General features: G+C 49.9%; 1 protein-coding gene across 2 annotated transcripts in view; it reads left to right on the top strand.

Moving 5' to 3' along the window:
* Positions 1-25326, top strand: part of LOC138488866 (neurabin-2-like) — a 1321710-nt gene that overhangs the window by 593101 nt on the left and 703283 nt on the right. For both annotated transcript variants that reach the window (XM_069616225.1, XM_069616224.1), the window contains exons 10-11: positions 2362-2458; positions 2534-2711. In XM_069616225.1, the coding sequence (XP_069472326.1) occupies positions 2362-2458; positions 2534-2711 (275 nt within the window). The remainder of the gene's footprint in view (positions 1-2361; positions 2459-2533; positions 2712-25326) is intronic.

Here is a 25326-nt window from a genome sequence, read left to right as displayed (position 1 = left end):
GGAGTGGGCTAGAAACAGTTTCAAGATAGGCTAGTACCAATTGCATAAAAATAGTCAAAAATCACATTCAGTATAGACTGGTATCGATTGCACAAGTAGGCGGAAGTCACATTCAGTATAGACTCGATCAGTTACTTAAGAGTGGGCTAGAATCAAATCCAAGAAAGGCTTGTATGGATTGCAGAGGAATAGACTAATATCACATTCAGTATAGACTAGTGTCGATTGCAAAAGGATAGGTGAAATCACATACAGTTAAGACTAGTATCAATTGCATGAGAGTAGACTGAGGTCACATTTAGTGTAGACTAGAATCAATTACCTAAGAGTAGGTTAGAATCCAATCTAAAATAGGCTTGTATAAATTGCAGAAAAATAGACTAAAAACACATACAATATGGACTAGTGTCTGTTGCATAGGCACAATCAATGTAGGCTAGTTGCAGTTGCATAGGGTTAGGCTAGAATATGCTAAAATGCTAAATAATATGCTAAAATAGGCTAAGAATAGACTAAAAACACATTCAATATGGACTAGTGTCCACTGTATAGCCACAATCAGTATGGTCTAGTCACAGTTTCGTAGGGTTAGGCTAGTACCAGGTCCAAAATGGGCTTGTAGCAAATCGAAAGGAATGTGCTGAAATCACATTCAGATGTAAGCGGGTATCAATTGCAAGGGAGGCTCGGATCAGGTTCAGGTAGGCTAGTAGCAAATGCACAGAGGTAGGCTGGGGTCACAGTCAGGTAAGGGGTAGTATTGATTGAGTAGGCTGCAATTACTACAAAGTGGGCTAATATCAAAAGTTGTGCAGGGATGGGCTAATATCAATTGCAAATATGCTGAAGATAATCACACAGATAAGTGGTGTTAACAATTTTCACGGATAGGCTAGAGCAAAGGATTCGAGGCGTGGGGCACAAACTTATGCATGAGCTCTGTATCATGGGGTTATTCGGCATTGGTGAGGCAGGTATGGCAACATAAATTAAAGCATCTTATTCCGGCAATTATAGCAGAACATATGGCCGCACATAAGGGGTGCATATTACTTAGATAGCTAGCATAATCAGCAGGTCATACAGGAGTGTGAGGCATGGTATCACATACAAGGTGGTGCCTTGAGTCTTAAGGTATGCACATTTGGCTTATATTAGTCATGGGTGCAGCAGGTAGCGACCATGCCGTAGTCCATCTTGGAGAGGTTGGGAGGCGGATCAGAGTACTTTGGAAGCCATGCAGTGAGTATCGTATGTGCGTAGCATATGGACCAATATTCGAAGAGTGAAACAGTATATAGAAGCTACAAGGGGTGAGGCAAAGTGGCCAGGGGACTTGCAAAAAGCAGCTTTGGCGGTGACTGTTCACATTAGTGGTCAACAGGAGGCTTAAATTACCTTAGCGGCGAGTGATGGTGCAGCTGGGGTCAGCCAAGTCCGGGCCAGACGGAGCAGGGGGACTAGCTAACGGCGTGCACGGCTGGGGACAGGTGATGGCCTCGTTTCCATGGCCTTTGGTGAAAATGGCCCGGCTTACGCCTGCCGGCGCGCAATAGGTGGAGGTGGTTGGCACGGTAGCCATTCGGGCTCAGCAGTGTATGCTGGGCCTGGTGAGGCATGGGTAGCCGGAGCCAAACATCGGGCGGCCATCTTAGATTGTGCTGACTTCCTCATGGTGGGTAATGTCAGCTTAGGTGAAAGGTAGACAGTGATAGCAGGCTACTAAAGAGAAGATTTTGTTTGAGATGACAGGGGGACCCTACAAGGGAATATTGGATTCAATTTCTAGATTGGTAGCATTATGCTGATTTGCAGGAGCTGGAAGTCCCTGGTTAGCCCAAATTATTCTGTGGTTACATTCCTCTTGTAGATTAATCTACAATTGAGAAAATAGTTTCACAAAATTAAAGGATTCTTCTAGTTTCAACCTGGGGTGCTTGCGATTGATATTTATCCTTTGATGTAGCATCATGTATTGGGATAATGTCTTATTCTGTACTTCGTTCAAGTACTTGGACAATACCCCAGGCTTATTTTGTAATGTATCTGTTTCTCGATTTTTGTAAGTTTTATTTTTGTTTTATAGATATAGTCATGCAATCTAATAATTCTAAAATAATATCAATGTGATGCTTGAGTTTGCATGCCTCGCATGTTTTGAAGTTCAAGAAGCCAAAACAGAATGAATGAGCTATGGAAAAAAAGATTTAGGGAAAATTCTGTTCGATGAGGTATAGAAGCCTAGAAGTAATATTTGCGTTTGGTGAGAACCACAAATCAATATGTTGCTGAAAATAATCTATTTCTGTTGACTAATTAACATGCTCACATTAATAAGGTTCACATTATTATTCTTTTTAGAGAAATAGAATTCATGAAGAAGGAAGAAGACCATAAATCAGTGCTTGAAGCCAAGGACAAGATGCATATAGAGCAACTTAAGATATTGCAAGCCAAAGTAAGCATATTTTATTTCCATTTCAATAATATCAAGAGTTTGTCTGCAGCTTGATGATATGTTTTCCTCCGGCAGATTGCAGAAATGGAAAAGAAATTAGAATTGCAGTTGCAGGGGAAAGTGGCTGAAGGAATTTCAAGTGTTCAAGGAACAGAAAATGATTTCTGCAATCTAGAACAAATTAATGATTGCCTCGTGTTGCAAGAAGGAGAAACACTGAATAATCAATCTGAGCAGGCCGACATCATATGTGGTAAATATCGGTTTGAGTTATTTTTCCAATTTAAGGGCAGTAAAACCCACCTGGCCAGTGCTGAAGCATTTGTTAATGTGTTGATATGGGTAAAGTGAGGGCTAGTACTATATCAATATCAGCCAGTATGTGACCTTTCAGGAAAGATGTACTGGATAAAGTGAAGCTGAATACCTGCACACTCCTAAGTGCATTACATTACATTGCCTTTATGAACCTGCCACATTTCCAGATGAGTTTGGAAAGCGCCTCTATATGGTTAGGCTGAAGCATCCTTCTTAAACATGCTTTGGATGTTTTTCCCTACAGTAAAAAAGAAACCGCTTGTGCATGCTACCACCTGTGGTGTCGATCATACCCCAAATGCTTCCCCTTCCCATTGATCACTCCACACATCCTTTTACTCCCTCAATTTGCTCAGGCTCCTGTGCACCCTCCCTCCCCCCACACTGATTAAAGCCCCATAATGTAATGTGCACACTGTGCTGGTTCTCACCCAATGTCTTGTATAGTATACCAAGATCCTTTGTGCTCGATTTATGCCATAGAAGGATGCAATGCAGCTCATTGCATTCCACAATTACCTCAAGCAGCCCCCATAGGCATTCTTTGGTGAGTCACTTACTTGACCCCCTCTTTTCTGGTAGTGAAGTGAAAAGGTAATTGGCCACATGGTAGGGAAATAGTTCTCTATATTATAGCACCTTACCTTTCTTATAACTGGTCCGCTATTCATGAGCCTCACATTCTGGTACAGCTTGTGCTTTTATGTCCAATTTCCATTCCTCTAGACAGCATGCAGTGACCCTGTTGCAGGTCAGTGTGACATTCTTCACACAGCAAAAATGTGTTGTGCAGCTAGACTCTGCTGTCCTATATGCCACCTTGATCATCGTGTATTGCCTTTAATCTTTTGATGAATGCCTGAAGATTTCTGCTTAGTTACATACCATTGACTTTAGAATCCATTGAGCCATATTTCAATCTGGGAGCAGCACAGGAGAAGGTTGTAATTTGTGGCAGGTTTACGGTGAGTACAAAACCAGTAAAATGTTACTCCTCTTTGAACTTTGCTCTCAAACCCCCCCCCCCCAGTCACCTTTTCAGCAACATATGATGGCTTTGGTCGCTCAGTTTCTAAAGAAGTCCTTCCTCTGAAAGATTCCTCATCCTAGATCTATCTTAAAGAGCCAGCTACCTTTTTGTAAACTTTTTTAGCAACTGGGGGGTGTTGTGCAGCTCCTTAGCGGTTCCAGTGCCAGCCCATGACACTAGCCGTACAGGGCAGTATATATGAAACCATTGGTGACCCATGACCCCAGTTACTTTTTTTTCCGCCCACACACTCTGGGCCCGATTCATGGAATAATATGCACGTAGAAAATGGAACTTGCGCACGTTTACCGATTCATGGAACACATTGCGCATGGTTTACCTGAGACGTGTGCGGAATCGATGCGGGCTCAACACATCACAGCGACACTGCGAACGCCTTGCGCGAGACACCGGGCGAAGGCGCATACCGCCTAGCGCAGTCACCTAAAAATAGGGCGGCGCACGTGGACTGGCGAACAACAAGCGTAAATGTGGGCGTTAAGTGGGAAGTACCACAGTAAAATACTTGCACCGCCCACACGTATGTTAACAACACGTATTCATGGAATCGAACAGGGCTCACCGGCGCACTGCAAAAGACGCACAAACCTGGAAACGCATCCGCCACTTGAAAGCTAGCGTAAGCTTCACCGCGCACCAAAAACGATGCATAAAAGTGCGCGTGAAAAATAAACATGCGTATACAGCTACAATGAATGTACCATTTCTCGCAGCAGTGATTGTGGGACACCGCAGGAGGAGGTGGAGGATAGCCAGGACCCACATTTTTTTACCCAGGACCAGCCTTTTTTGGGATGCCTGATGTCCAGGTCTATGGCAGATATAGGTTTCGAGCTGTGCTGCGGACATTACCTGTCATAGATATGGAATACTTCGTCGGACCATCCCATCGAAAGAACGTTACCAGGTAAGAAAGTAACTTGTTCGTCCACCTCATATCATCTTCGACCCGGTCACTGAGTGGGAGGATGACCTTACATCACCCACCCTGTGCTCCCAAGCACTGAGCCCCTTGGAGAAAGGTGCTCAATGTACTGCATTTTATGTCCACTGGGTCATTTCAGTGGACAACTGCCATAGTTGGGGGTGTTTCACAGCCCACGCAGTCACGCTGCCTACACCAGGTGTTGGCAATCATGACTTCACGCCCCTCTGTCTGCAGGCACATATACATTTCCAGAACTGCCGCAGAAAGGCAGTCCGTGGTCCAGGACTTTTATGGGGGTGGCACTCTTCCCCAAAGTGCTTGGTGCCATCGATTGCAATCATGTGGCCCTACATCCACCTAGTGCCACTGTAACGCTCACCTGATTCTCGCAGAGGCGCCGGTCTTGACTGGGCGACTACCGTATCTTCAAAGGTGATGTGCAGCACCCGGTTGGCTCTTTGGGCTGGACCTCTGTGCCCTGTATGCCTGACGTGCAGAGTAAGATGTCTGCAGATAGAAAATACGGGGTTAATGAACTGGGGTTATTGGGGTGTCCCTATCTCTTTCCTATTCTCCTCTCCTGTAGACCCCCACAGGTTAACGCTCTCACCTTAGGTAAGTGAATGCCGAGCTCTCCATCTGCCTCGGGGCAGGGTGCTGTAACCAGTTTCTTCACCGGATAGGTAGCGCAGGCCTCTTGACTTCAGAGGACTGCTGTCCGTCGTTTACTGCACGAACGGTAAGTTTCGAGTAACTCAAATGTCTTTAAAGTCTTTAATAATGATGTCTCTTGTTTTGCAGGGTTCCGGCGATGGCGGATGACGGGCTGAAGTGCCTTGAAGATGGAGCCCGTGTGATGAATAGAAGCGCCTGGAAGCACGGAAGTAAGCGCTTGTTGCCAGCTTCACAATGCGCTCGAACTGTCTTTTTATTTTGCAGGTACAAGTTCGGAGCGGCTGCAGGGTGCCGGGATACCCACTGGGTTAGATGTGGAAAGGAGTAATGGCACGTGAGTATTAAAGTTCCCCAATGTCTTTAAACGCACCTTGTTTTGTCTTTCAGATGCGGGATGCAGCGCCGACGGCCTCCGGAGCGTGCGAAGAGTTGGTAAGCTTTTGTCTTTCAGATGCCGGAATACAGTGTGAAGATCTCCGGAGCGCACGAAGAGTAGGTAAGCCTTTGCCTTTCTAGATGCCGGAATGCTAACCTGTTCTTTCTTGTCTTTATAGGTGTTGCTGAAGACTGGATTCAGGATGGTAAGCCTTTTTCCTTAGGCCCAGGATCAGATGCAGAAGACACGATGAGCGTTCTGCTGCAGAGGATGCAGAATAACGCAAAGCAAGATTCATCCACCGGGTGTGGTTTAAATAGCCTCCTGTAGTGCTTAGGTGTCTCCTTCCACAGCCACGCCTAAGTAAGAAAAGAGTTCCTGGTAAGAAAAGAGTTCCTGCCTTCCAGAAGTGTTCCAGTGTTCTGCATCTAGGGAGTGGCTCCAGCCCCACCCAACAGGAAAAGTAGTTCCAAACAGAAGAGGATCAGAGGCTCAACTGGCAGGCAAGTAAGCAGCATGGTCTGCTGCAGGTAAGTCCACCCAAGCATTATGAGCCCGGCGCTTCCAGCGCTGGGACTGGGCATATTTATGAGCCTGGTGCCACTGGCGCCAGGACTGGGTCCAAAAGGTCCCCATTGGGACTGGTTGGCACTCGGAACCTGGGTTATGGATCTGCTTCCAAGGGAGTTGGGAAAACCCTGACCTTTTGGAAGCAGAGATCATGACAGCCACAGAGTACATCTATCGCAATCGCAAGCACTGGCATTCCATCAACGTGCAGGTTGTATGTGATGCCAAGGGAATCATTATATCTGTATATGCCAACTATCCAGGGTACACCCATGATAGTTTAATATTCAAAATGTCACCCCTACACCGGGACCTGGAAGCTGGGAGGCATGGCAACACATGGCTCATTGGTGAGTACAAATGGCCATGCACATACATGCATGCGTGCATGCATGCATGTTAGACACAGACAAATCCACAAAGCCAATTTATGACAACCATTCACACCTCCCCAGGGGACAGTGCCTACCCTCTGAGCACCTACATGATGCCAATACGGAACCTCACCACACCACCCCAGGTAAGATACAACGCAGCCCATATTGCAACTAGGGCCATAGTGGAGCGCACATTCGGAGTACTAAAGTCACGCTTCCGCTCCGTTGACCACTCTGGTGGACAGCTACTATATGCACAACCAGTAGTGTGCAGGATCATTGTGGCAGCATGTGTCCTGCACGTGGCGTACCAGTGGACATGGTGGTGCCCCCACATCCCCAACCACATGCACACCCGCTGCGCATGGGAGGGGAAAGGGTACGTGGCGAGGCAGCCCGGACCCAGCTTGTGGCGCAATTTTTCACCTAAAATCCAACCCCTGCTGAGTGTACACAGGCCTGGCACATTCCAGGTGACGATCGATGAAAAAGGGGCAATCAACTGTCCCATCCTTACCACCCTGAGAATGTGTTCTTGGAAGTGCTACATTGTGTGCATCCCTAACTACTTAAACTAACCCAATCTAGTGTGAACAAAAGGCACACATTGAAGATGCAGTATGCCACTAACCCCATGCAAAAGTACACATCTAAATGATGGTATGTCACCTAAACCCTCCCAAACTTCATGTCGTCCGTTGCCTTGCCATGGCATGCAATGTCAAAAGTGGCAAATGCCCATACCACTACTGTCACAAAGTGCACTCCGATAAACAGAGCTAGGTCAGAAATAACTCACTCTCACACATTAAAATAAAATTGTACACAGGAACATCCATCGTCCAGCATAACATATCATAAACACAGGACCCAACAGTGACAATGTCAGACAGTGACGAATCACAATAACACAAGTGCCCCAATGTGACTAAATAATGGAGGCAGGCAAGGTAATACATGAAGATGTAACATGAAAAAAGGAAATTTATCAATGGCAAAACAAAGGTATGCAAACCATGCACTGGACAAACAATCATGAATCCCCACTAGGGGTGTATGCACAGGTTGGACTTCAGACTGGCCACAGAAATAATGGAAGCCCAATGCCTCTGTGTAAGTTACTTTAACATGCTGCCCTCCTTGCAAGCCCATGAAAAGGGGACGCGGGAGTGGCATATGTGCCAGGACACTAAGGCACAAACCAGGAGTGTACCAACACGAGACAAGCCTGTATGGGCCCAGCCGGAACACACAGTGGATGCCTTTGGATGCCACACAAAGCAACACACTGTCACATGAATGCACAATGGACACATTCTTTTTTTTAAAAATCAAAATTGGCCATGGTGGACCGGGGGGGAGTTATGAGGGGCACCTCAACACCCACATGTGTGGATGTTGAGGATAATATGGCTAGTCTAGAGTGGGAGAGGTGGCGATGCTGTAGTCACCCTCTGGTGTAGCATTAGGTGTACGTGGTAAGGGAGGCTGACCACGTATAGCCCTGGTCTACTCCTCCATGGCAGCGAGCATGTAGGCCTGATGGGTTTGATTCTGCAGCATGATGGTCCAGAGGTCCGCATGCACCACCTCACGAGATACACGTATCTCCACTTGCAAGACCTCACTGGTTGCACATATTTTGACAGAGATGTTGTGCGTCAATTGCTCCATCTGCTGTCCTGCCCGTCTACTGTGGGATAACTCGAGTGCACCCATAGTAGATCTGAGGGAGGTATTCTCTTCCCTCAGGGCAGCCCTGTGGGCCTCAGCCTCTGCGAAGAGCCCCCAGTTCAGCCCCTCGGCTCTTGTTGCTGGCCAACATGGCCAGCCTGTGTGATCGGCATGTGGTCTGCAATGCCTGCTGCTCGAGCTCCATCTGTCTTTCGGGGGGTGGGGGGATTGAATTGGCCACCCTATCCATGCACTGAGCCAACATCTCACATGATGCCCCCTGTTGTTGTGCAACAGCATACATGGATTGCTCCCACACAGTATTCCGGGTGGCACACGGCCACCGCATTGCTGGACCCCACACCTGCCGGACCCAACGACACCTGGCCCTTGCTGCGCTGGCGCTGCCTGGGGCTGCAGGACTGCATTCCTCCCTTGATCTGTTGCCCCAGGAACAGGAGCCAATACTGTGGAGCGTGACCCTGCAACCAAAACCACCACAGATGGACATTACAACACTGACTGGCCCCGTGAGGGGTCTATTCCCCCCCCCCCCCCCTGCAGCTGTTTGGGATAGAACAGCACCCACAGTAGAATCACTCACCTGCAACAGCAATGAGGGTTCCATGTCCGATTCAGCACCAGAGGCATAGGCTTCCTCAGAGGTGTACTCTGAAACACCCCTGGCCAGTATGGTCTGTAGCACCAATGGATTGTCATGGGCTACCACACCACGTCCTCCACTGGTGCCTGGTTGTGACTCAGAATAAATGTCATCCTCCACCGTCTCCTCCTCCTCCATTGCATCCAGTGCCTCATCAACTGCACACAAATTCAAAAACAGACATGAATACACATGTAAATAGCATAGGCCACACACATAGGTATCACAATGTTGTCAGCCAACACATAAACCTGCCATGTCATACATGGCACAAACTCAGGCACGCACGCAGTGTCAATGAAAGTGAAGGTTGGCATGAAAGCAGACATGGATGTGTGTCAAAGGGCAAAATAACACATGTACTGCATGGTGCATAGCACCTGCATCACACACAAGCGTGTGTCTGGCATTGTCCTACCACAAACATGACTGATGCTAATACACAGATGGCACATTAGCCATGCCAGAACTGTCAATCAGCCTCAGATAGAAGTTGAATACTAGTGTCGATGAGCCATGTACAATGCGTGTCAAATGACATTACATGGAAATCAAGGTGTGCAGTTAAAAAGTCGAAAACATTGTCGAAAGACATGTTGAAAAAAAAAGTAAATTTTTTTCGAATGTTTTATTTTTCTATTTATGTTTTTTTGGGGTTCCGTAAATAAAAAAAAAGGGGGTAAAACCAAAAAAAGAGGGGCTGGGGGGAACCCCCCATTTCGAACAACTTTTTTTTTTACGACATGGTCTTTCCACATAATGTAATTCGAATTAATCACTATAAACCGGAAATCACAACTTCAAAACATACGTGTCACAGGGTGCAACAACGCTAGGGTGGTGTTATACAGTGAAGGCAGGCACACCGATTCCATAATGCTAGGTCACATTGACATTACACAAGTGAATAGGCATGTTGAAGGGGAGAATAGCATTTTGAAGCGTGAGGGTGCAGTGCAGTACATGGCAACAGCCTCAACTATGAATAAAAACACGTAACCAGTAATGTCAATTTTGCGGCCTGATGGCAGTGTAAGGGTAAGTGCAGTCATGTGTGAAGTGTTGGTAGTGGGTTGTAGGGATACAGTAAACTCTCCCCCTCCCCTTCTCTTCCCCCCCCCCCGCAAGTACGGGGGATCGCTGGGAGGCAGTGCATGGGTTAAAATAGTGGCTCAGAGGACAGTGTTGTAGCTCAGTGTGGGCAGGTGACAAGTGCATTCTCTGTCATCCGGGACTACAGCAGGGGAGAGGAGAACAGAAAGCACAACACATGAGGAAGCATCAGAAGTGGCTCCCAGACCCGGAGAAGCTACAACTCCAGTTACATGAGGAGCAACTGACCCTGAGGGAGTAGGAAAGGGATGATCAAAGACCATGAGAAGGAAGTAAATACTGGAGATGAAGGAAATTGCTGGCCCAGGACCCATAGGGCCTTGCTGAGAATGCACAGGGTTCAGGAATGAACACTTGTAGCCACTGTGAGACTGTGCCATCATCACAGTCCTAGGGAGATACCTTGCACCAAGCCTAGAGGACTATTCACACAGTCCAGGTCTGCCTGAGTTGCAGAGGGAAGAGTGTAGAATCACAGAAATCCTGGTAAAGCCTGTTTCAGTAGTTGTTGCGCTCACCTGGTATCCACGGGGACGCTACCCAGACCTGGTTGGATGATTTGCACTCTCGAACCCTCTACCGGTCCCTTGGTAAGGCCTCTGGTTAAAGATGGGTCTGCAATATAGGAGAGCTCGATTCAATACCAGATTGTCTTTGTTTTCCCACCTCCCTTGGCCTCAACTCCTTCCTCCCCCTTGGGCCTTCTCACCTTAATATTGTAAGAGGTGGATTCTCCGTCCTGCTCCTCGTGGCAGAGGCGTGTAGATGTGGGGGGCGAGCAGCGACCAAGTTACTTCACTGGTGCAAGCCCCCCTGTGGGAATCCAGGCCTGCTGCGACTCCGTAGGTTTGCTGCTTTACAGTCTTTATATGCAGTGCTTGTGTTCCTCTTAGTTCGAATAATAATGTCTTGCTTCTTTCCTTTTAGGTATGGAAAGGTATTTTGGTGTTGTCATGCAGTTTGAAGATGAGCATGGGCCAGTAGGCGAAAGCGCGGTGTGCGCGATGCTGTCCGGTGAGTAATGCGCAGCGCTGTTTTGCCTTTTATATTGCTAACCTGTGTCTTTTCTCTCCTTACAGGTTGCGATGTTGCTCGCCGAGCGCTGCAATGTTCCAGCAATGATACTGACCAGGAGATGAATACCCAGGTAAGAATTGTGTGGCTTTCTTCATTCGGGAGGAAACGTGAGTAAACACTTACTACTGCTGTCTTTCTTTCTCCTCTTTCCAAGTTATGGTATTCCAGGATACATGCGGTGCCGGATGATGGAGTTCGTACCTTCAGGTGAGTGGAACTGAAGTCAGCGATGGATTGAAGACAGGATACTGTTCCAGGTAAGTTTCGTAGTGTTCTTTCTCTCTCTGCAGGTCCTTGGTTTCAGGTAAACTGGCATCAAAGAACTGGACACGGTGAGCGTTATGCTGCCCACAGCAGAATAACGCAAAGCATGTTCTGCTGTTTGGGTGCGGTTTAAATAGTCTCAGGTAAAGTAGTCCAGGTAAAATAGTCCCAGGCCTGCCACACCCAAAAGACTAGACCTCATAGCTCAGTTCCTTGCAACTGAGCTATGTGTGTGCCTCCATGTTGGCTGAACCGCCCTCTGCCCCCTCCCCCCCCCCAAGTTAAATAGTCCCAAGTAAATAGTCCCATTCTAATGTTGGTCTTCATGATGGTTATGAGCCTGGCGCCAAAGGCGCCAGGAATGACTCCAAGAGAGTCTTGGATGAGGTTTTAAGGCCGCTGACTTGCCAGTGAGGGCCAGGGGCAAGGGCCATGACAGCAGTCCACCATAGGAATTACCAGTCCTTTGGAGACAGTGAGCTGCTGGGGGAAGGAGAGGAAAGGAAGAATGCCTCTGAGGTGGTGCAGCTGGCAGCGTGACCCCTCAGAGACGTCAGACATGTCGATAGAAGGCGAGTGTTGAGTGGAAGATCATCGCAGGCTATCCGCCGCCACAGGTTGGAGCAGGAATAGGGCCAAGAGAGGCTGGACAGTGTCATGGAGGGAGCAGGTGTGGTAATGAGGATTGTCTGTGTCCAGCACATCGTTTGTATGCAGTCTGCATGACAACAAGCACGTATCAGTCAACAAAACATTACATGGTTCGCACATGGCAGTCATGTCAATGTAGTCTGAACTGGCAGACAGTCATAACACATCAGCCAAGCAAAAAAAAAAACACACACACACACACACACACACACACACACACCCACACACACACCCACACACACACACACACACCCACACACACACCCACACACCCACACACACACCCACACACACCCCCACACACACCCCCACACACACCCCCACACACCCCCCCCCCACACACACACACACACACACACTCCCCCACACCCACCGGACATTGCCTCATACATTGGCAGGTCTCCCACGCCTTGGATCTGCTCCACTGCAATGAAATCACTAGCAATCATGTCCAGTGAGTTCATCGTCCTCTGGTGGCGACCCACTGCCAGTCATCAGAGTAGAGGTGAACTTGGCAGCCAGCTTATCTTTTGGTCGGCGTCGGAAGGGCATTCCAACGCTTCAAGACATCACCAGCTGTGCACCTCTCATAGCTCAAGGCGCTAATACGGTCCATGAGACACTGCCAGTGGGCCATACGCTGAGCAGCCGGATGTGTGCTCCCTGCCTGCACCAGCATGTCACGGTAGAGTTCCAACACAGAGTCCACGAGCATGTCCAGTTCCTGATCACAGAAACTCATTGTTCTCGACGTGTGGGACTCTTGTGCCGTGACTCGGGTCTGAGCCTGTACCGCTACAGCACGCTTTTGCTTCTTGCGAGGTGGAGCAGACCCCCCGAGTGTCTTGTACCGCTCGGGTCAGTAGGGGCTGGAGTAGTGGTGGACTGGCCTATGGCATCAGCCACTAATGTTACGACAGAAGGTCGGCTTGCAGGTATGTCATGCAACGCCTTGGATACTGGCGGCTATGGCCCCGTTGGATTCACTACCGTACTTCCTGATTTCCATCACGCAATAAACTACGTGTATGCAGCGGTCTAGTTCTTTTTCATCTCATGCACGGAGACCTATTTAGGCACGCCTCTTTCTGAGATCTGCGCGTTGCAACCTTTCGGTCAGCTGTGTTTTCTTTCGCTGCCGTTGTTGCGCCACGCAGTGTTGTCCCGGACTCTTCTGGTCTCTTTTCTTGTTTACTTTTCACTCTGGTCCGCCTCCCTGCTCTCCCTCCTCAGTTTGTGCTGCTGTCCCGTGCGCGGCTCGCGTGCGGGTCCTTTTTCTAAGCGGTCTCTCCGCCCCCTCCTTTTCCTACAGCCAGTTTTCTCTCTTCCTCTTTGCTGCTTCCTAAAAGCTTTGGGCTTTTCTTTGGATGTCCCATCTGCACCCTACTCCTTAGTTTTGGTTGATACCAATTGGGATCGGACCTGTTGGGTTCCATTACTGGACAGTTACATTTCTGCCACTCGTGTTCTGTACCTTCAAGGATTCCTGCTGCCCACAAAGCCAGAGGGTTTTTTTTTTGCCACGTTTGGCTTTTTTCCCCTATTTTGTCCCTCCCGGGAAGGGGGTCCCCAGGGAAGTGCTCCCTAGTAGCCTTCACTGTGGCTTCCTCTCGTGCGAGACCCAAACTACAAAACAAAAAAGAAAAGGACTACAGATCCCACCGATCCTTGAGCCCAGTGGAAGAGGACACAGATTACTCAGGTGAGGAGGTGGAGGAGGGAAACTGGGACACTCAACCCCCACAGGAAAAGGAAGTTGACGAGGTATTTGTACCTTGGGTCCTGTTGCCAGGACCCTGCGCCACACGTGTCCTTCCCTTAGTGACAAGAATTGCCCCTGAGTCACTCTGGCCCTGGGCCAGGACCAATACAGTCTTGGCTGGGTGGCCCTGGGCCAGGACCCTGGCTGGGTGACCCTGAGCCAGGGTGGCTGTTGCTACAGCTGCCCCTGCAGCTTCCTGACCCTGGCCAGTGTTTACAGCAGATGACACTGCTGCTCCAGATCCCCATGTGCCGGTGCCAGGACCTTGCACCACACGTGTCTTGGCCTTTGGGACATGGAAATCGGCCATTGAGTCACTCTGTTCCTGGGCCGAGACCACTACAGTACAGGCTGGGTGACCGAGCCTTGGTGGTGGTTGTCACAGCTGCCCCCGCAGCTTCCACACCCTGGTGGCCCTGGACAGCAGATGACACTGCTGGTGTGTGACCCCGGCTGCTGGGGACGTAAGCATCAGCTGCATCTCCCAGACCCTGTTGGGTGAGGGGCTTAGCTCTCCCTGCAGGTTGTAGGTCAACTGGTCGAATCTAAATGGTCGACAGGACAAATGGTCGACACCAAAAGGTCGACAGGTCAAATGATCGAATTTTTTTGTTTTTGTTTTTTCACATTTTTTTTCTTTTTGGGCGGGGGTTCTCCCCAACCCCCTTTTTTTTTTTTTGTTTGCTAAAAACCCCTTATTTTCCCTAAACGAAAACCTAAAAAAATATATATAACTAAAAAAAAAATAGATCATTTGTCTGTCGACCATTTGACTAGACACCCTCCCTGCACAGGCCTGGACACCTTGCCCACCTCGTCCACCTTGCCCACTTTGGCCAAGTTTGCCTCCCTTCCCACTGGTTGCCATCCCATTCATGGCACTGTTGGACTAGCGAGATGGGAGGTGCAGCAAACAATTGTCCTAGGCAATTGGAGTGAGGGGCCAGGGTACGTGATGGAAAACGTACCTCTGCTCCAGCAAGGCTCTATGTAACCCCTGGTGAAAAAATAATGGGTTGCATACCGCTCAGGCACCCCAAAAACAAAAATTAACGTGTAGATGAACCCTTGGTAGCCCACTTGTGAAGAAAAAACGTCCCACAGTACGCTGTGGCACCCAGCAACACAAAGAAATGCATAAACACGGAACACGTAGGGTACTATGACCTCGAAAATGGGGTACGCACAGGGGCAACCACAGTATGAAAAATGCGGCAACCACAGTTTGAAAAATGCGTGCACAACTCACCGTCTGCCATGTAGAAAGAAAAAGAATTACACGTGCGTAGGCAACTCCCCCGCCAAAAGAAGTACGCACTCGAACCATAGTGAACAATTCATGTGGGACCCCAAAATACTCTGAAGTCCACGTATTCGTCCGCCATGAAATGCATGTACATTGTAAGGTTGTCCTACGCACACCTTTAACCCGATCCTGAACGCCCAACGTTCAGCGTGTCACGTAATTTACGCGCTTTGCTCTGATTCCACGCTAGCGTGCTGTTTCCGCACGTGCGGAGTCACTGTTTCCAGCTGGCCACGCAAATAACAGGGAAGACCCACTCTCCTGCCTACCAGCCAATTTACCTGCCTCCAACTGCCCGAGCTGCCTCCTACGAGCCATCTGCTGCTGCCCGCCCACTCTGTGTGCCTGCTGCCCACGTGCCCTGCATTTTGGTGCCTGCTCATCAGCCATTGCCAGTGATCCTGTCGTCGTGACAACCTCTGCTGATCCTGAACGCTCCCGATTTTCAAACAACCGCTGTACAGCCCAGCCCCATGACCACTTTGTCCACCCACACCTACCTCGGGGTTTGCCATGTCTGATGCAGCACCATCTGAAGTTACTGGCAACCCCCTTGAAGAGAGGCAGAGGGCTGTCAGCTTCTCACCCAGGGAAGTTGGCATCCTGGTGGAGCAAGTCCTGGGGCATCATGATGCCCTCTTCCCTGGCCCATCGCAAGTCGGCAATGAAGGACAGAGGAAGATCTGGGCAGACGTTGTGGGTGCCATCAACGCAGAGGGGGTGGCACCCCGCGACTACCATGTCCACAAGCGCTGGGAAGACTTTAAATCCAGGAGTCCCAACAAGGCCCGGCGCCTCCTCAGGCCTGCTGATGGAGTGGGGCGCCAGGGCCGGTTGAGCACTGACGAGATGAGGGTCCTGGAGCGCTTCTACCCAGCGCTGTACGCCCAGGTCTTGGAGTTAGTACTCCATTTGGAGTCGACTGGTAAGTGTTCATGTGTTCTTGTCCACCATAGTGCTTGTTGACGTGTGGGTGGAGTGTGCACCTTGGCCTTATGTCTGGCATGCCTCCTGTACAGGTCTGTGTGCATGTCCCTGACAGTGCTGCATTTGCATTTTGTATTTGTATTTTATTATTTATATAGCGCTTCCATCAATGGTGTCTGTTGCAATGTGTGATGCGCACCGGCATGTAACGACGCGCACATGTTTGCATACCTGTGTCTGGACTGGGGGCATGCGAGAGGTGTGACACATGGGTGCTTATGTCAACATCATGAACGTGCATGGTGTACATGTGCGTGTGTCCGAGTAGTGAGTGTGTGACTGGCTAACACTCCGGGATGAATGTTACTGGTGTTCTTGATTTCTGATTGGCTCACACTGTCAACTTGCCCTCGAGTGCACGCTGACGTGATAGCTCCATGGCCTGCCTTATGACTGTCGGATGATGTGTGTGAATGAGAAGTGTATTTCAAATGGATTGTGTCCTCCAATGAATTCCACATCTTTGATATGTAATGTCCACAGCTGTGCAAAGTGTTAGCTGATCCATGGCTGCGTGCACTGTGATACTCAGATTTGCGTGGTTGCGGAGGTCGGGGTTTGCTCCGGATGTGCAGGCCTGGCTTCTCAACATGCCCTTTGATGGCGCACATTTATTTGGCATCAAGGCCTCAAAAGCTGCGCCAAAGTCTTTGAACGCCGCAGTGTGTCAACCTCTGCCTCTTCGTCCTAGTGGACAGCTGTGGAGGGGAGGTTCCTTTCGGTACTACTACTCCTTTGGTAGTACGAGAGGGGCCACCAGTCAAAGGGGCAAGCGGAAAGGTACCAGTGGTGGACGGGGAAATCGTGGTGCCAGAGCCGCTCAGGCAGCTGCCTCTTTGCCTTCAGGCACTGCCGCAGCCACTTCCAAACAGTCATGAGGCCATGTCACATGGTTCGCCGGTTGGGGGGCAGACTGTCTCAGCCTCTCGAAGAATGGCGGGCCATTACTTCAGATGCGTGGGTGTTGGATACCATAGCCCACTGCTTCTGTCTTCCCTTCCTTCAGCGGCCTCACGACAATCCACCGAGGAAACTCTCTTTGAAGCTTCCGGATCCGCTCCTTGCTCAGTAAATCTTGTCCCTGCTGGAGAAAGGCGCTATAGAACTGGTGCCTGTAGCGGAGAGAAACAAGGGATGGTATTCCCCTTATTTTTTTATCCCAAAGAAAGACGGGGGTGGGGAGGGCATGGGTTGAGACCCATCATGGACTTGCGTTGGTTCAACAAACTCCTCCGGAAGGACAAGTTCAAGATGGTCACTCTTTATCAAGTCCTCCAGGCCCTTCAACTTCAGGATTGGTTGGTGTCTCTGGACCTCAAGGATGCTTACTTCCATGTGCCGATCCATCCCGCGCACAGGAAGTACCTGAGGTTTGCGGCTGGCGACTCGCACTTTGTTTCGGGTCCTGCCATTCGGATTGACCTCTGCCTGAAGGTCTTCACCAAGTTCATGGTGGTGGAGTACCTAAGGCGAGTGGGGGGTTTCACATCTACCCCTACCTGGACGATTGGCTGATCTGCGCGTACTCTTCCGAGCTAGCTTTGGTTCATCTGTGTCACCTGCTGCACCCTCCACAGGCTGGGCTTCTCCCAGAATTTCAAGAAGTCGCACCCGACACCTTCCCAACAGCTCCAGTACATCGAGCTGTGTTGGATACGTCCTTGGGGAAGTGTTCGCCTCCCAAGATGAGGGCTCATCACATTGTGCAGATGGTGGACAAGTTTAAACATGCCCAGAGTCTCCCGGCTTTCGAATTCTTAAGGTTGCTCGGCCTCATGGCTTCCTGCATGTTTCTGGTGCCAGAGGCTAGGCTGCAAATGAGATCCCTGCAATGGGTCCTCAAGATGCAGTGGTCGCAGTTCTCTGGCAAGATGACGGATCCTGTTCAGATCCCACGCTTGGTCTCCCAGGACCTTCTGTGGTGGGTGAACGAAGGGAACCTGATGAAGGGGGGGAACCGTTTTGGCAACCGTGGCCGGAGGTGATTGTAGTGACGGACACTTCCCTCACAGGTTGAGGCACTCATGCCAACAACTTGACCGCCAGAGGTCGTTGGTCTCCGTCAGAGTCCAGACTCCACATCAATCTGTTGGGGTTGATGGTCATCTGTCTAGCCCTGAAGGCTTTTCTGCCCTCGGTACGGAGGAAGTGTGTCCTGGTCATGACGGACAACACAGTGTCCATGCATTACCTCAACAAAAAAGGGGGGTGGGACAGGGTCACTCTAGTTATGCAGAGAGGCAATGCAGCTCTGGTTCTGGGCCATCCAGCAGGAAATTTGGATCTCGGCAGTTCATTTGGCCAGCGACAAAAATGCGACGGTGGACGCTCTGAGCAGGCAGAGCAGTCTCTCACGAGTGGGAGTTGGCTCAGAAAGTCCTTCAGGATATCGTCACCCTTTGGGGAACCCCGCAAGTGCATCTCTTCGCTACCAGTGTCAACCGGAAGTGCGAGAGATTCTGCTCAAGGGAATTTCCTCTAAGTGGAGCCTTGGGAGATGCGTTTGTGGTGGATTGGTCATTCCCACTGCTGTAAGCGTTTCGTCCTGTCCCCGTCATTCCTCAAGTGTTGCGGAAGTTACAGAGGTTCGGTTCCCACATGATCCTCATTGCTCCAGAATGGGCCAGGAGAGCATAGTACCCGGACCTTCTGGAAATGTCCATCTGCCCTCCACGCTGTCTTCCCCCCGAGAGGATCTGCTCTCGCTGCGAGGTGGGTCAGGTTCTCCATCCGGATGTCAAGACTCTCAACCTTCATGCTTGGTATCTGAAAGGCTGAGGTATAAGGATTGGGACCTCCCGGATGATGTGATGGAGGTGTTGCTTTCGGCCAGTCGGGCTGCAACAAAATCCCTGTACTGTTGGTGTAAGTTCTGCGACTGGTGCAGGGATCACAATGTTGATCCGTTTCAGTGCTCCATTCCTATGATTTTGTCTTTCTTGCTTTGTTTGGCCCACAGGGGCCTTCAAGTGGGTACCATTAAAGGTTACCTGGTGGCGCCGTCTATCTTTAAGCACTTTTCTGAAGAATGTTCTTACTTTAAGATTCCTTTGATTTCTCAGTTTCTTAAAGGACTGACTAATGTATTCCCACCGTCCCCTTTCCAGGTGCCGGCTTGGGATTTGAATTTGGTTTTGAGATTTCTCATGGGTGCTCCGTTTGAACCTTTGCACTCTTGTCCTTTGAGATTACTGTCCTTCAAGACTGTGTTCTTGGTTGCGGTTACTTCCGCTCGCAGAGTGAGTGAATTTGTAGGCAATTTCAGCTAAGCCACCCTTTACTGTGTTTCACAAGGACAGGGTGGTACTGTGAGTACATCCTTCTTTTCTACCAAAGGTAGTCGCTGAATATCATTTGAGTCAAAAGGTGGTTCTTCCATCTTTCTATACTACTCCTCATCCTATTAAGGATGAGGAGTGTCTCTATCGGTTAGATCCTAGGAGAGCTCTTAGCTTTTACATTTCTAGGATGTCAGAGTGGACGATCAACTCTTTGTAGGATATGCTGGACACTGATTGGGCCAGGCTGTTAACAACAGAACTTGTTGAGGTGGATTATCCTTACCATTGCAGTGTGTTACCAGTTGGCGGGTAAAGACCCTCCTGAAGGGTTGAGAGCTCATTCCATTAGGGGCGTGGCTACTTCCACCGCCCTCCAGCGGGGTGTTCTTATTAGGAATATCTGTGATGCTGCTACTTGGGCTTCCATCCATACATTTGTGAAACATTATTCGCTGGATACAATCGATGGTCAGGATATGGCCTTTGGGAAGGTGGTTCTTTATTCAGCAAAATTGGGTATTCTAAAAAAAATGTCCCTCCTCCATTTACTGGTACTTCTTTGGGAGTCTGTCAAAGATGTGGAATGCGTTGGAGGACACAATCTATTCGAAGAACAAGTTACTTACCAACTGGTAACGTTCTTTCGACTGGATGTTCCTCCAACGCATTCCACATCGCCCTCCCGGCCTGCCGCTCAGGAGAATTTCCTCTGCGATTGCAGCTTCTGTTTCTGCAAGGCTAAGTGCAGTCCAGCAGGCTTCAGAATGGTGTCACACATTCTGGGGGGACAAAACTTAAACTGAGGCTACGGATGCCCTGCGTCCTATTTATAACATCCTGTGACGTCGTCCTCGACGGAGGCCCTCGAGGGACATGGACCCAACGCCATCGAAGCAGGACGCCCTATTCCGAAAAATATTCTGAAGTGCACAGCTGTGGACATTACATGTCAAAGATGTGGAATGCGTTGGAGGAACATCCAGTCGAAAGAACGTTACCAGTTGGTAAGTAACTTGTTTGTCCCATGATGTGTGCGAGCTGAACACACAATTATGATTTTGTCAGTGCCTTGTCCAAGGATGTGAATGTCTGTTGTGAATGACAGGCATGTTTGTGAATGTGTGTGAATGGCACTTCTCTGTGTGTAGTGAGAGTGATGGTTGTGACCTTTAACAGTGCCACTGATGTACATTTGCATTGTGACAAACGCACACACACATGTTCAGTAGCCTGATGTTTGTGTTCTATGTTTCCCTATCCACAGCGATGATGGAAGAAGAGGGCGGAGAAGGCACTGTGGAGCACAGCAGCAGGGATTCCTTCACCAGGCACAGAAGCAAGGTCCAGTCATCCTCCTAGGTACCATCATCTTCCGGGAGCGAGGACACTTTTGCCGCATCCGCAAAAACGGCCGCAGCTGCTGAGGGGAGCCCCAAGAGGGTGAAGTTGGTTGTGGGCTCCTTGGCAGTGGGAGGGACATTTGAGCCCACACAGGGGCAATCCGATGCGGAACACAGTGGGGAGGCATCCAGGTTGGTGGAAGAGGAGGCCACATCAGCCCGCACATGGGGTCCGGCGGGGGTGATGACGTAGGTGTGACTGGTGCAGTCCAGGGTCAGGGGCCGGAGGCAGTGCAGTCACTGTGGAGGAACCTGTGCCTGATCTTGTCCCTAGAACTGCGACTGCACAAGTATGCACCTGCGGGCATGCCTCAGGCCGGACTCATCCGCAGGTGGTGCATGTATCCATGCAAACAAATTTACCATTACCTGCGGATGAAGCAATTTGTGACAGGGTGGAGCCATTGCTAGTCGGTATTGCGAGGCGTACAGGCACCATTGGTGATGATGTGCAGACTTCCAATCGGGGGGGTCTGTCACCTCATTAACTGGCTACCTCAGTTCCGTCTCACAAATTTGGTACGTGTGATGGCCACTGGTGCGACCCCCTCCTTCTATTCCTCCTCTGTGCGCCGGTCGTCTTCCCTGCCGTCTTGCGGCCCAGGTACCACCAGGGCCCCCTCTGTACCTGTCCCATCCTCGACGGCCAGTCTGGTGGAGATCACATCCCTGCCACAGTCTGGAATCGAAGGAGTATCAGTAGAGGTGGTCACTACGGAGGACCACCCGGCGACAGGACATGTGGCAATGGAGGAAGAGCAGGCACCAAGCAACAGGGCACATGCACAACAGCCCCGGGTGTTGTCATCATCCTGGAGGCTGTCCTTGTGGCGCAGGTACCAGGCTACTTGGCGGCAGCAGCAGGCTCAGCGTAGAAGGTGACGGTACTCGGGGCTTCCAATGGAATTGGGGCAGGTATCAGCCATTGGGCAGGAGGTAAGTGTGGAACTTACAACAAGGATGTCTTCCGTGCTGGCGTGTTTTAGCCACCAGAGCAGCAGTGGGCACAGGGCACAACTCGCCTTTGCCAGGGCGGAAAATACCCTGCTTCGGGTAGAGAGGCGGGCAGAGTTCCTTGGAGGAGACCTGCAGGGAGTTTGAGAGGAGCACGTTGGAATCCCTGCAAGCCCTCGAGGGGAGAGCACAGGCCCGCCTAGGAGAAATCGACGCAGAGTTTGATGCCCTGGCCGAGACTTTGGAGGGGGGAAATGGTGAGTCACAGGACTAGCCTGCTTCCACTGTGCATAGTTATTTAGGTTTGTTTCCTTTTGTTATTTTTTTACTTTGGAGTTTTTGGACTTTCCTCCACGTATTGTACGTAGTTAGTTTTTTTGTTTTGTTTGTTTTTTTCCGATTTTTTTTTTTTTTTTCTTTTTTCCAGATATGGTTAGGGAGAATGGACCCTGGATTTTTGTAAATAGTTCTTTATGGCAGATATTTTTCATTTCACCATGGAGCAATGGTTTTGTTTGGATTTGTGTTTTCATTTTTTCACAACTTTATGGACATGGACCACATCTTTGCTTTCATCTTCATTTGTTTGATTTACATTTGATTTTCTATTTGACAATATTTTATTTATTTGCTCATTTGGTGGTCAATTGGTAAATTTGTTTTATGAGTTTGCCTTAAATACTGTTTTGAATACATATTTTTTATTTGAAATCAAGGTTTTGTCTGATGGTTTAGGGCAAGTTTTGCTCTTGCTTACTCTGTTCTATGCCCATGATGCTGGCCGTTGTAAATGTGTATGCACACATGCATGCATGTATCATGTTTCAGTTCCATTGGCATCTGGCATGTTGTGGTGTGCATGAACAATGGATGGGTGTTCAGGTGCACTTGGAGTGTGCAACATGTGATGGCATTTCCTTTAACATCGGCTGCATGAATGTCTGTCGGTCCTCAGTGTGTTGGGGGGTGGGAGACATGTGGTGTGTGCTGCCTGCAGGGTATGGTCACAGGTGATGGTGGGGGGGTCCCATGTGTTGTGTGCTGCCTGCAGGGTATGGTCACAGGTGATGGTGGGGTCCCATGTGTTGTGGGCTGTCTGCACGGTATGGTCACGGGTGATGGAGGGTAGGGGGGGCATGTGGTGTTGACAACCTGCAGGGTATGATCACGGGTGATTGGGGGGGGCATGTTGTGTGGGCTGCCTGCGGGGTATGGTCACGGGTGATGCCATGTGGTGTGGGCTGCCTGCAGTGTATGGTAAAGGGTGATGATGGGGGGGGCTTGTGGTGTGGGCTGGCTGCGCGGTATGGTCACGGGTGATTGAGGGGCATGTGGTGTGGGCTGTCTGCGGTTGATGGTCACGGGTGATGGGGGGCATGTGTTGTGGGCTGCCTGCGGGGTATGGTCATGGGTGATGCCATGTGTTGTGGGCTGCCTGCAGGTTATAGTCACGGGTGATGGTGGGGGGGGGCCGTGGTGTGGGCTGCCTGCGGGGTATGGTCAAGGGTGATGGGGGGGGGAGGCATGTGGTGTGGGCTGCCTGCGGGGTATGGTCACGGGTGATGGGGGGGGGGGGGGGGCGAATGTGGTGTGGGCTGCCTGCAGGATATAGTCACAGGTGATGGTCCCATGTGGTGTGGGGGGGAGCATGTTTTGTGTGCTGCCTGCAGGGTATGGTCACAGGTGATGGTGGGGGTCCCATGTGGTGTGGGCTGCCTGCAGGGTATGGTCACAGGTGATGGTGGGGGACCCATGTGTTGTGGGCTGCCTGCAGGGTATGATCACGGGTGATGGGGGAAGAGGGCGGCATGTGTTGTGGGCTGCCTGCAGGGTATGGTCACAGGTGATGGTGGGGGTGTCCCATGTGTTGTGGGCTGCCTGCGGGGTATGGTCACGGGTGATGGGCGGGAGGGGGCATGTGCTGTGGGCTGCCTGCAGGGTATGGTCACAGGTGATGGTGGGGGTCCCATGTGGTATGGGCTGCCTGCATGGTATGGTCCACTGCTGGGGTCTGGCTGTCCTGTGAGGAGGCATCTGCTTCCAGGGGAGTTGTGCGTGTATCCATGAGATTTGGCTGGTGCGAGCGGGGTCTGTGATTACACAGGGGTGTGGACGGGGTACACGCGGCCCTTTCCACGCGATTTGGCTGGTGCGGGCTGGGTACGCGATTTCGCTGTGGTGCGGGCGGGGTACGCTATGATTTTTCCCACAATTATGATGGGGGCTGTGTGCTGTCCCATGGATGGTGATTGGGCTTGTGCTGTAGTAGGCATCTCACTGGCTTTTTCCTGCGCATGGGGGCGTGTTGAGGGCATTACTGGCACTGCTTTATGTTCATTATGCCACGGGTACTGATGGCTTGGTAAATCCATGAATACGTATGACACGCAATTGCTGGGTGGCGCCAAAGCTGGCGCACACGTGGCGCATCCTCCTTCTCGGCGCGCGGCGCTTGCGCTACTTCTGCGCTCGATTCTATGAATTGGGCCCTCTGTATGCTACTCAGGAATTCCACTAGCAATTTAGCATTCAGCTTTGCTTCACTAGCCTTTTGCTCATTTATTATGCGGAACTGGCTAGTCCTTTTAGACTGTCGGTACTAAAAAAAACTGTTTCCCTTTTGACTTTTGACATGTTAGCTGTTTGGGTAATTTATCATATTCCGCACAGCATCTTCCAATGTAGTGCAGTGCGATATACTTTTGTATCACCCTAGACTTACACCGGAGAGATTTTTGGTTACTTTCAAATGTGCCTAAGGACAAGCTGGTGGCAGCAGTTGGATTTGTACAATTTATTTCTATATTTTTATATTTAGACTTACCGTGTTTGACTACTAATAATGTCTAGTGTCCTAAAATGGCTGTGCCATGAGGTTTTTCTCTTGTTCTTTGGCCATTTTGTTCTTTCGCCGCCTTCCTGCCTGCTCAAGTCAGGAATTACCTTTTATGGTCTTGCATTTGCCAGGGAAAGCTGCTGTTCTCGCAGGCTAGTGCATACCATGTGTGTATGGGCTCAGGAAGTGGTCTTGGACAGTCTGGTCCCAATCCACATACTGATGCCAGTATGTCTAGTGTGCATGCATGTGTCAGCCACCCACAGTGGTCCCTGATTGGATCCCTGCTGGTGTTGGTAAGGAAGGCATGGTATCAAACGGTAAGACGCAAGTGATCAAAGTTCAAGGGTTTTTATTGAGCTTCAATTGGGTTTGAAAAACGCCCATCTAATCCTAAATCTAAAGATGGCAGCAAGCTACGACCATCAAATAATAACAGTCCTAGTTGAGTCTGTCAAAATAAAAGGGCCTATACTAATAAACCTATTGCCAATCCTTACTTACAAATAGTGTGAGAAACAATCTTATGCAAAAGAAAAGTGTTCAAGAAATGATATGTCAGGATATTCAAGCCGTTGGCTTTCCTTCCTCATGTTTTCAGCAC

This window comes from Ambystoma mexicanum, chromosome 9, assembly GCF_040938575.1.
Source record: "Ambystoma mexicanum isolate Mex_15411 chromosome 9, UKY_AmexF1_1, whole genome shotgun sequence".
NCBI lineage: Eukaryota > Metazoa > Chordata > Amphibia > Caudata > Ambystomatidae > Ambystoma > Ambystoma mexicanum.
This window is presented reverse-complemented; position numbering and strand designations above follow the sequence as displayed.